This window comes from Pinus tabuliformis, chromosome 1_2 (assembly GCF_031772625.1).
Source record: "Pinus tabuliformis cultivar Carrire ecotype Pingquan chromosome 1_2, CPIR1, whole genome shotgun sequence".
Lineage (NCBI taxonomy): Eukaryota > Viridiplantae > Streptophyta > Pinopsida > Pinales > Pinaceae > Pinus > Pinus tabuliformis.
The window spans coordinates 644,471,353-644,483,582 of record NC_142298.1 but is presented as its reverse complement, the minus strand read 5'-3'; the positions used below and the strand labels follow the sequence as shown (position 1 = coordinate 644,483,582).

Here is a 12,230-nt window from a genome sequence, read left to right as displayed (position 1 = left end):
TTTTCCATTTAATGATTGTATTTGTGACAAGATGTCGCAGGATTTTGAAAGGTTCATTCTTGCGCAAGATGCTCATGCTTAACCTTCATTCTCAAGTCATGACATGAGTAACATGTTGAACTGGAGGATGATAGAGACAAGAAGCGAAGTGGACGAAATGCCAAAAAATTGCAGTCATTGTAGATCGTTGTATGTGTTGACACTAAGATTCTCAGTGGGAAGGCTATCAGATTGTATTATTTTTCGAAGCATCAAGGGATTGATGTGGTACAACAAAGGTATTTGCAGCCAGAAAATGTCCAGCAAGTGTTAGATTGGATCGGCAGCAAAAGGAGAACAGTGGTTGAGGGACATAACCATTTGCAATGCAAGGCATGTTAAAGTACCCAAATGGTTGTCATGGAGACTTTTCAAGTATAATTAGTTGATAGAACTTGGGAAAGAGAAGAGTATTCAAATCTCATCAAATAACTAGCTTTTGTGGATCCAAAATCCTGTCAGTGGAAAGGAGTGATCGAAATCTGGACTAGGGGCAAGAAATAGCTCAATAATCAAAGTGCTTGGAATCATGCAAAACCTGAGCAACAGCGTTTGTCTCGTCAAAATGATTCCAATGCAACTCGTTTCGTTCAAAACAGGGTTCGTATGAGGAAGTTAGAGCCCGTTGACCGTTTCACCAAAGAAGCAAAATAAATAAATAAAAAGGTTGACTAGGCATCCATACAACCCATTCAGCAAGGAGAATATTATTTGGAATATTCCCTATAATATTCCTTAAAATATTCCTTGGAATATTCCTGTACAAGTGGGTGAGTCCTATATTGACACGTGGCAACGCATCATTGGGCAGTAGTGGTTGAGTTGGTCCAATCAAAAAGCGACACATGGCAAGCCCTGAGGCCGACACGTGCCCCTACAATGGTGTATTAAAAATTTTATGAGGTGTCGGGGTTCGACCCTATGACCTCCCCTCCACTAGCCACAAGCCTTACCATTTCCGCTATCCGTTTGTTCTTAACCAACTATGGAGTCTAAGTAATGTTAAAGTGTGACGGTTTGAGGGTTGGCGGTTTGGGGGGGGCCAACGCTCCTCATGTGAACACAAATACATAGAGGTTAAGGTCACTACAACCACCGAGCTCCAACACTGCAAACGGTTATCGCCCATGTGAACACAAATACATAGCAGTTAAGGTTATCGCAACCGCTGGGCTCCAACACTGCAAACAGTTATCGCTCATGTGAACACAACCACAACCATCGGGCTCCAACACTACAAACGGTTGTCGCCCATGTGAACACAAATACAACGTGACTGCAAGCAGGTCAACAGACGACTCCATAAACCTTAATTGCGATGGTTAATACAAACCATGTGATCACAACAACGGTTACGTAAACTGTTTGTGGTTATGGTTAGTTGGACCGATGGATAATGTGACAGGAAACCATGACATGTGACCCCCAACAAAACTGCCAGCGGTTTCAGAAAACAATAAATCTTATCCATGGTAATTATGCGCTAATCCTCCACCTAATCTGCAGTAAACAACTCCACTTAAATTTAATTAAACAAGATTAGTAGTTGGCGGCATTTTGGCGGATTCCACTATTTTCGGGCCTGCCACCAATTTTAGCAACCTTAACTGAAGTTATTCCAGTTTTAAAGGAGCTTTTCTAGGGAAAGACAATCAGAGGCATAATTGGAGCATTTTTCGACCAAAATGAGATCAGAAAAAAGGTGTTCTTAGCTAATTTCAACATTCTGAACACAATGGAACAGGTTTCAAAGGCAATGGGGCACTTATGTATGTGATTTTTCCACATTGAAGTTTTATGAAGCCTAGGGCCACCAGGGAGGAGGTCAAGCCCAAAACAATTGTGGTCCATTTGTAGAGTTTGAAGAGTCATATTAGGGGTTTTGGGATGCTCTGAGTCCATTGAAGCAGATTTCAGGAGCTGTAGAGTATTGTAAACTATACTTTTTTCCATTTTGAGAAAATACAAAGGTCCAAGCCATGGAGACTAGACCAAGGAGATGTAGCCCAAGAGGGGTGAACTCCTTTATCAAAACACTGTGTTAAGTGTTTTTCTTGATGGTTTGTTGTTCATTTGCTTACTGTTGTTCAACACTTCATTTTTGTGTTATTATGCTCATGATTTCACATAAAACTTGACATAAAATTTACTTGTTCCCAATCACTAACAACATAAGAGAACCCTGCACATGAAGCAATTGACAAGCATATTTTTATAAATCTGAAGTTGAAATTAGCACAACAAAACTAACATTCAGCTACAAATATTTAAGCTTGTATATTACATATTTGTGACATGTTTGACGAAATGTCTATCATGGCTAGTAGAGGTCTAGTTAAGTTCTTGTTCAAGTAATTGCATTTGCATCCTTATTATGTTGTTATCTTTCAGTTCTGAAAGTGTTATTGAGTTATAGGCAGTGACCTGGGCTCTGGGCCTAAAAAAGTGGCTCAAATATCAGAGACGCAGGCACAACATTGGGCAGAAAAGTCCCTATACGCATGCATGTCCATATCAAGGGAGCGTCTAAGGGTTTAATGGTCTAAAACTTCAGTTGGTCTCAAGGGTTGGTTACCTGAGTGGTTGGGTTGGCTCCTGGGAGTTTTGTTGCTGATGTTGAAGATTTGTGTGATGTGTTTCCGTCGACTCCACTTCCTTAAAGTCACCTAGAAGGTTGAATCCCATTATAGTAGTCTCTCGTCGCATATTTACCTCAATTGGCTGGTTACTTGGGTAGATGTGGGATGAGAGTGTTACAAGACCACTTGGAGAGGTGTCAAGGTGGCAGGTGTACTGGTATCTTAGGTTAAGGGGGGAATGTGAAAACTCAGATGAGATGGTTGATGAATGGGACTAAGACAATCCCCCAAAGTCCAGTTTAAGGGGGGATCGTTAGAGTGGAATTGGATCATGTAAACTTGACAAAGTCAAATTGTTTGAAATTTTCCAGGCTTCAAATATACAAGTATGCATGGTTTTGCCTATAAAATTTATTTATGATGTAGCCTATTTATAAACCAAAAATCTATACAAGTACGCATGGTTTTGCCTATAAAATTTATTTATGATGTAGCCTATTTATAAACCAAAAATCTATAAAATTTATTTATGATATAGCCTATTTATAAACCAAAAATCTATACAAGTACGCATGGTTTTGCCTATAAAATTTATTTATGATGTAGCCTATTTATAAACCAAAAATCTCTATAAATAATGTTGTCCCTAGACACCACCATCTCTTGGTCAAAAACACACTTCATAGAAGATATCTAAATTGTTAGTTTGAGAGTTGAAAATGTTGCGACACATACAAAGAGATGGATTAAAATATTTCCTTAAGCCCTTAATCCGCCTTCGAGGAGCCCGCTTGGAGAGGAGAGGGGCCCGTGGCATTTACTACTCTGCCTCTCGGTGTATCGTGTTGCTTATTGGAATGCACTACTCTCACCTCTATTATAAGAGGGTGGTCACTTATAATATTAAGGGTTGGTTTTTAAAACTTCATCTGATCTCTTTGGATTCCGAGATATGCAGCGTGAGAGGTCCGAGCATATTGAACCAGATGCCATCCTGGACTGTTACTATACTCCTTAACGTGACACAAACTCCCACAGCCTTATTACACTAGCCTTGTTATATAAATCCAAATACTCCTCAGCCTAACACAAACTCCCACAGCCTTGTTATATAAATGAAATGTGAAACCAGGAGGAGACCCATATTAATTGGTAAGCATCTTCCGACGCTGAATGTCCACCGTTTCACTAACAAGATGGCCTGGATTGTTTTTTAAGCCTTCATTTGAACTCTAACAATATGGCCTGGATTGTTTTTTAAGCCTTCATCTGAACTCTTTGGATTTCACGATGGGCAGCGTGAAAGGTGCGAGCATCTTTTGGGAGCTGCTGTGATGGACCCGTCTTATGTCATACATACCTATCATAAGACTATTTGCAACCTACTGTGAATAAACAATTATGTCTCACTGGTGGCTCTAACACCTAGCATTAATAATCTACTACAGAGCATAGAGCTAAATAAGAGCGTGCCATTCAAGCTATTCTTGAAAAATCAACGCCGTCAAAAACGGGATGTAAAATTATTGCAACTTGTGGCTTTGGCTTTGTAACTAAATTGAATACGGCTGTTTGTTTTATTTAAACATCCACCTAGCATTAATCTACTACAGAGCATATAGCTAAATAAGAGCGTGCCATTCAAGGTATTCTTGAACAATCAACGCCGTCAAAAACGGGATGTAAAATTATTGCAACTTGTGGCTTTGGCTTTGTAACTAAATTGAATACGGTTGTTTGTTTTATTTAAGCATGTGGCTTTGGTTCTTTCACTGAATTGAATACTTTTGTTTGTGTAAACAAAACCTAAGTTCTTGATTTTAAATTCCATTTACATCTCCAAGCTTTCTTCGTTTCCAATAAATTTGTTGGAACGCAGATATACAGGAACAGTTAGAGAAAGACCAGGGCACATATTTAACTCGTTTATGGAGTCACACGAAAGAGTCACAGAACATATTTAACTTTAAATGTCATTACTGACGTAAGATACTGGTGACGTAAGATACATCAAAAAATGACAGAGTTGCAGAATGCAGGAACCTCGGGAAAGCCATTTATATTTTTATGAAGATTGTTAGAATCATTTCAAAATGCCTTTTACAATATTTTTGTATTGAGAAACTAATGTAATTTAAGGAAATTCTGATCAAAGTAGAGTAGTGTTTGTTCCTGGTATTGGAGTCTGGTATATGCTTTAAACTTGTTTTTTATCTAAGAAAATAGGCTATTTATTTAAGAAAATAGGTTAACTGTTCAGATTTAAAGGTATTAATCAGTAAGAAAATAGGTGAATTGTTAATATTTAAAGGTATCCTCAGGATATTTAAAGATATCTGGTTATTCAATGTGACTTAGTTTTTCTTGATAAAAATGATGAATCGACCTTAATAAAAATGTTGAATCGGCCTGCTTTTGCCAATTACAGCCAGGACAGGATAGGATTTCGAAATGTGAAAAAAATAACATTTGTTTTACAATTAAAAAGGGGAAAATCTTACATGGTATAATGTAGATAATGGGATTAACATAATCATGTTTTGTTAGACAAAACGCCTTCCATTAATCAACTATAAATTCATGCAAGGGATCTCATTTCAACTCAAACAGAAAAACTCAGTAAGATGGCAGGAGTTCAAAACCTACGTCTCTCCTGCATATCTTTGCTTTTACTCTGCTTTCTCCTACTCATTGTACTTGCAGCAGCTAAATCTCCAAAGCATCTTGGCAGAAGCAGCTTCCCAAAGGGATTCAAATTTGGTGCTGGTTCAGCTGCTTATCAGGTTCGACCTTTTTCATCATTGACATTCCTGCACCTACATTCTGTAGCCCTTTAATGATTTCTTGTTTTACAGCTCATATTCTAGTCTTAGACAACTTTTAAATGTTTTGCAGGTTGAAGGAGCTGCCAGGGAGGGTGGGAGAGGCCCCAGCATCTGGGACACATTCTCCCACATTAAAGGTTAATCCATAGAACTGCAGCATCATCAGTATCACATTCTTTCATCTTGACGTTTTATTTATTTATTGAATGTTAATGCAGGTAAAATTGTCGATGGAACGAATGGTGATGTTGCAGTGGATCAATACCACCGCTACAAGGTACAAATAAAAGTTATTAGAATAACTGAAGCCCTGAATTTCAACTCGGTCATTTTGCATTGCTTTATTTTTTGAGCTTTAATAGAATTTATTTATTTGTAATCTGGATTCTGCAGGGAGATATTCAGCTTCTCAAATACATGGGAATGGACGTTTATCGTTTTTCTATTTCCTGGCCACGCATATTTCCCAGTAAGTTAAATTGCAAATGAATCGACAATGGATTTCCACTGCTCATTGCCTTCCATAACTCTCCTATTTCTGTTAATTTCTTTTAGAGGGTTCGCCAAGACATGGAGGTGTCAACGAAGAGGGAATCGCTTATTACAATAATCTGATCAACGAGCTGCTCAGAAACGGTATTAGAAAATCATTTACTGTCAGTTGGATAGAGCTTTGTTTCAAATATATTTTGAGTTATAAGAAATATTTATAGAATACATGGACGATGTGCATTTGCTGGCAGGTATCGAGCCCTTTGTTACACTGTATCATTGGGACATGCCGCAAGCTCTGGAGGACGAGTACGGGGGATTCCGTAGTAAAAGAGTCGTGTAAGATTCACTGCCCTGATTCTTCAAGATTCATTGTAATAACTTTTCTCTGTTTCTTTTAATTTCAAATTTTTTCTTCCTCGATTCAAGAAAATGTGAAACCTTAAATCTCGTCATTTACATAATATTTCATAGCATAGCTCCGAAGCTCTTAACTAGAAATTAAATCACATGTTTCTGATATATTATTTTCGTTTCAGGGAAGACTTCGGCAGATTTGCAGAAGAATGTTTCCGAGCTTTCGGAGACCGTGTGAAGTATTGGACAACTATAAACGAAGCTTGGTCCTTGGCAGTGAATGGCTACGATCTAGGGCTTCACGCACCTGGTCGCTGTTCGCCCGGATTTGGAAACTGTACAGCGGGGAACTCTGCAACAGAGCCATACATAGTAACCCATAATATGCTTCTAGCACATAGTGCCGCCGTAAAACTATATAGGACTAAATACCAGGTGAGAATATGCCCTTTTCTAAAATTAATCTTTAAAAATTCAAGAAGACGACTTACATTTCTTGAATAAATGTTGTAACAAAAAAATGCAGAAGAAACAGAAAGGTTCCATAGGCTTTGCGCTTGTAGCGAACTGGATGGTACCATTCTCAAAGTCTCTGTCTGATAAGAGGGCGACCCAGAGAGCAATTGACTTCAGACTAGGGTGGTTTGTATCTATCTATCTATTTATATCAAGTTATCCTTTAGCTTCAGATGCAGGGGAAATGTGAGCAGGGGTTCCTAAAATGATATTTTGTGTAATAACAGGTTTTTGGATCCATTGACATCCGGGAAATACCCTGAATCCATGCGAAGGTTAGTGGGAAGACGTTTGCCAAGATTTAGCAGTGAAGAGGCGAAAGATCTGAAAGGCTCATTCGACTTTATTGGTTTTAACTACTACATCACGCAATTTTGTATTAATAATCCTATTCAACCAAATTCTCTGTCACACACTGACTACATTCTCGATGCCCACGCCAACGTAACCTGTAAGCTTAATTTGTGATGCGGAAAAATCCAGTTTAATTGCTATTTGCTGATAGTCAGTATTTATTTTTGTGATGCGGAAAAATCCAGTTTAATTGCTATTTGCTGATAGTCAGTATTTATTTGTGGCTTGGGACGCTGGGTTCGATATTTCAAACAAATTCAATCGATCAAGCAGCTGTTAATTTGATTATTTGGTATTAGATCAAGTAGCCATTATTTTAGAGCTGAACATAATTAGATGGCAGATTGGGAAATATTCTGATAAGATTGCAGATTCTGGAAAAAGAGAAGTCAGGATTGTAGATTTCAGAAACATCTCAGAATTCACAACAGCTTAGGCAAACAATGGACTTCACTGTTTTCTTTCCCATTTCTAGATATTTGCAACTGGGTAACGGTAGAATTTCTGGATATTTTTAAAATTTACTATCTGGAAAAAATGGCTAGGTAAAAACAAACATACATAATTGTTTAATTTAGTTGATCAATTTCTAAAATATTCCTAAAATTTACAACAAAATATTATTTTAAAAATATATTATTTTAGTTTCAAATTCTTTAATATTACATTTCTTTTTGTGTACACTGGTGCTGGTGATTCAGATGAAGTAAACGGAGTTTTCATTGGATCAACGGTAAGCGATTTAATATTTTAAATCAAATTAATGGAAAAGAAAATGTATTTCATAGATATATATGATTAACTGTATCTTTTTGCAGGAAGGCGATAACGATTTCAGATCTTATCCCGCTGGACTGAGCGAATTACTAAATTATACAAAGAACCGCTATAACAACCCAACCGTATACGTTACTGAGACTGGTAAGTGCAGTAGTTTGAATCTTTGCCCATTTAATCAGAACTAAATTTTCTGTCAAAATATAGATTTGATCGTCAAGAACAACATGAATTTCATCAGGATATGCCGATTTCGACAATGGCACGACCTCGCTTGCCCAAGCAGTGAACGATCCCGGGCGAGTGAAGTACCATTATCAACATTTATCACATCTACGCGAAGCGATAAGGTTTGTCTGTGAATTCTGTGATTATTTGAGTTTGTTGTGTGTATTGTGAAGTGTGGGAGATTGATCAGGCTTTACAATGTTATGGAATGACTGTCAGAGCTGGATCGGATGTTCGAGGCTATCTGGTTTGGTCGCTAATGGATGATTTTGAATGGTCATTTGGATTTACATATCGCTTTGGTTTGTATTATGTGGATCTGAACAACCATTTAAAGCGATATGCCAGGGCATCCGCGCTCTGGTTTAAACGCATCCTTCGGACGTAAAGAATGTACGATGGGCTGAACAAATGTGCGTGACCTTGACATTTTATGGTCTCAATAAATGTTGTCTCTAAGTATATTTAGTGTGAGAGACTCTATAATATTTTTCTTCTCACTGTGAAGTTTAGGCAACGTAGTTGAATAAATGCATGTGGGCATGTTTGGTCTCACAGATTTTGTGATCTTTTTCTTTTGAATTTTCCAGAATGTATTTTTATTATTTGACAAGAATACATAGTTTGGAGATTGTATTTTTATTTTCGGTGTATATAAGGAGAATATATCATTTTAATTTATGATAAAAAGATCGGAAACCCAACAAGTATGTGAACGAAAGTGGGTGTTCATATTTCTGGTCCTTTTGAAGGATATATATATACCAATAGTAAAGGATGGGTTTAGATTTAGGGCTTTTATTATTGTAGGTGTTTTATAATTTAATTTAGTATGGGAGATGTTACTTAAAAACGTAAATATATATAGTTTTTAAACATATATACATAAAAATGTAAATATAATATAATATAATGTTTAACATTTTTAATTTAATATTGATTTTATTTAAAAATCAATTTAATTATTATTATGTATAAACATAATAAATTTAAAATATAAAGAGATTTATAAACACTTAAAAAAGAGATATGGTAAATAAAAAAATTAAAGAAAATCATAAGTATGATAAATAAATAAATCTTCTTTTATATTTACTCCAAAAGTCTCGTAAATACATAAAACATGTTTTTATTTACTCCATAAACTTCTTTATATTTACAAAAACTCAAAAAGGATGTTTTATTTAGGTGAAGCCTATGGGCCAAATACCATATTTATAAAAGAGGTACGATAAATAAATAAATAGAAAGAAGTTTAAAGAGGTATGGTAAATAAATGAAAATATATCAAATAGCATTAGAAATCAACATCTAATTATATACCAAGCCTATAGGCCAAATACCATGAGTCAAATTATTATTAATACCATGCAAAAAAATTTTATTAACCCTAATATTATTATTATTAAATCTAATAATCATATTAAAATATTAATATTATTAAATTTAATAACTTTGGATTAATACAATTTTAAATTTGTTATATTATAATATATATTAATATATCATGATATATATTAACTCTAGAAATATATGGGAGAGAAGAACAAATACATAGAGTGATAGAGGTGGAGACATAGGGAGAGATGGAGATAAATTGAATGAGAGGGGAGAGGAGGAATGAAGAGAGAGAGGGGAGAGAGAGGGGGAGATGATTGAGAGAGGTAGAGAAGGAGAGGGAGACACAAAGATGGAGGGGGGAGAGAGAGAAGGAGAGAGGGAGTGAGAGGATTGGAGGGAAGAGGGAGAGAGAGAGAGAGAGAGAGAGATGGGAGAGAGGAAAGTAGGAGAGGAAGGGAGAGAGAGGAAGGATGAGAAAGAGGACTTGCGAGAGAGGAGGAGAGAGGGACGGATAGAGAGATGGAGTTGGAGGGGGAGAGAGGAAGGGAAGAAGAAAGACATAGAGAGTGAGAAGTGGAGAGAGAGGGAGTGACAAGGGAGAGTTAGAGAGAGTGTGTATGTTTAGGGTGAGATAAAGAGACAAAGAATGAGAGATAGAGAGAAGGGGAGAGGGAGTGTTATGAATATAATTCACAACAATAAATGAATAAAATAAAGGTAATATTAAATAATCAAATATTGATTATGTTAAGTAGTCATTAAGTTAAGTGAAAAGGCATGTCTAAAAGACATGCACAGTCACGAAATAACACCTGCTTAGGTATATATAGGTGGTCCTCATTATAACATTCATCACTTATATAGTTTTATATATAATAATAAATTATTATTAAATACCTCTTGTGTATTTTTGCATTCAAGTCTACAAGTTATCAGTTTTTATGCTTCAATGGTATCAGATCCATGGCGCACAATATAATCATGCGAGTCCTTGAACAATGTTCCTCACACAATGTACCATTATGTTCACGTCCTGAATGCGTTGAGCAGTTTAGTAAAATTCAAGAAGTATTTCAGCGTTTAAAAAAATCATTTGCAAAAGTTAAAGCATGTCAAAAGGAAATCGATAATAAGGAAGATGATAGCGATGGTGAAACAAAACAAGATGAAGCATTAGATGACTATAATGTTGATGATGAAGATGTCACAAAAAATGATCTAAATGATGATTCTGATGAAGCTTATATGGATCAAGATGAAGATTATCTTGACCAACAAAGAGATGTACAATATCATAACAATGAAAAAGATGTTGACAATGAAAAACTGCCATCAGTGGCTCTTGAAGATGTGGAGAATGTGAATACCTTTGAGAAAACAGGGATGGTGGCTAAAGGCAGTTCAATTATTACTGCAACTAGTGTGACTATTGGTGTAAGTGACATTCAGAGTCGTCTACATTTAGATATTGATCTTAATATGCCTAATGAAGGAGTAGTGGAAGATGGTTTGATGACTTGTTTTTCCTCTCAAATTTCTGCACGTGTGACAAGTTCAGAGCTTGATACTGTAAGTGGTCATAATTTTATGCTTTCATCAAGGGAACCGTCTACTTGCAAATATGTGTGGATGGGCAACATTCCACTGCAAGTTCATTTGCATGATTTCGAAGTTACAACAGTTCCTGCCCCCCCACCTCTTCAGGTCTTGGCTCCTCATAATGGATACCTTCCTCTTCTTACTCTTGTCATAAAACCTTATTTTCAGAGTTCCTTGCCTCGTGGAACAAATACAGTATGGTTTGACTACAAAGGCTTACCTTTGAAATGGTACATTCCAACTGGAGTCTTGTTTGATCTTGTTTGATCTTCTTTGTGCAAAGCCGAAAAGGCCATGGAATACAACAGCTCACTTTAGAGGGTATCCAATAGATATATTAATCCCATGTAAGGGTGAAGACAACATGAAATGGAGTTTTATTAATTCACTAAAAGAGGCATCCTTCATAATGAACGGAATCACAGGGAATATAATGAACATGTCAAAACCAAATCAAATAGAGCTATGGCGATGTGTGGCAAACGGTGACATGGATGGGTATAATCGATTTTTTGCACGACTTAGGCCAGGACCTGTTGTTGAGAATGGTGCTTCTGAAACAAATCTTGGTAAAGGTTTATCAAATTGGCGGAACCATGGTGAAAGTGACAGTGTTTAAATAAGTAGAACTGGCAAGATCCCACTTTGGTTGTATTTACGTAATCTTAAAGATGTTCGAAATGATCTTGATGATGCATTGTCAGTGGACTGTTGGGATGAGATAACTTATATCAACAAAGACAAGTACATGCATAAGAATCTTATTGCCTAGCGCGCCCAAAATGAGTTGGTTGAGCAGCAGGTTTCTTCTTGTGAAGAAAAAGAGAATGAAACATCAGATAATAATTCCATTTCGGGGACATTAGAATTCATTGAATATTCGTCCATGGAAGCTGTGGAGATCATTAAAAGGAAGATTCAAATCAGCTGCGATCAATCCTCGCCCGTCCTACAAGCGAAAACACCAAGGAGAAAAAGAGGGTGCGTTGGGTCCTTGACGTGGTAGACCGCTACACAAACAAAGACAAACACTGGAAAAAGCATCTTATAGCCCGAAATAACTTGGTTGAGCAGGAATTTTCTTCTGAAGAAAAAAAGAACAAAACATCAAATAAGAACAGCA

The 12,230-nt window shown here is 36.6% G+C and overlaps 1 protein-coding gene and 1 pseudogene across 1 annotated transcript; both read left to right on the top strand.

The window, feature by feature from the left end:
* Nucleotides 1-5,845: 5,845 nt before the first annotated feature.
* On the top strand, nt 5,846-8,565 carry LOC149207322 (beta-glucosidase 24-like). Its single transcript, XM_089393888.1, has 10 exons — nt 5,846-5,912; nt 5,999-6,079; nt 6,187-6,274; nt 6,475-6,727; nt 6,819-6,934; nt 7,036-7,259; nt 7,864-7,895; nt 7,981-8,083; nt 8,181-8,289; nt 8,387-8,565. The coding sequence occupies exons 1-10, from the start codon at nt 5,861-5,863 to the stop codon at nt 8,553-8,555; spliced, it is 1,227 nt and encodes a 408-aa protein (XP_089250014.1). The 5' UTR covers nt 5,846-5,860; the 3' UTR covers nt 8,556-8,565.
* A 2,188-nt stretch (nt 8,566-10,753) lies between these two features.
* LOC149207321 (autophagy protein 5 pseudogene) lies at nt 10,754-11,879 on the top strand (annotated as a pseudogene).
* Nucleotides 11,880-12,230: the final 351 nt, after the last annotated feature.

Coding starts and splice junctions, on each gene's coding strand:
- LOC149207322 (XM_089393888.1), top strand. CDS start 5,861: ATGGGAATGGACGTTTATCGTTTTTCTATTTCCTGGCCACGCATATTT. Junction 5,913..5,998: donor CTGGCCACGCATATTTCCCA/GTAAGTTAAATT, acceptor AATTTCTTTTAG/AGGGTTCGCCAAGACATGGA. Junction 8,084..8,180: donor CGTATACGTTACTGAGACTG/GTAAGTGCAGTA, acceptor GAATTTCATCAG/GATATGCCGATTTCGACAAT.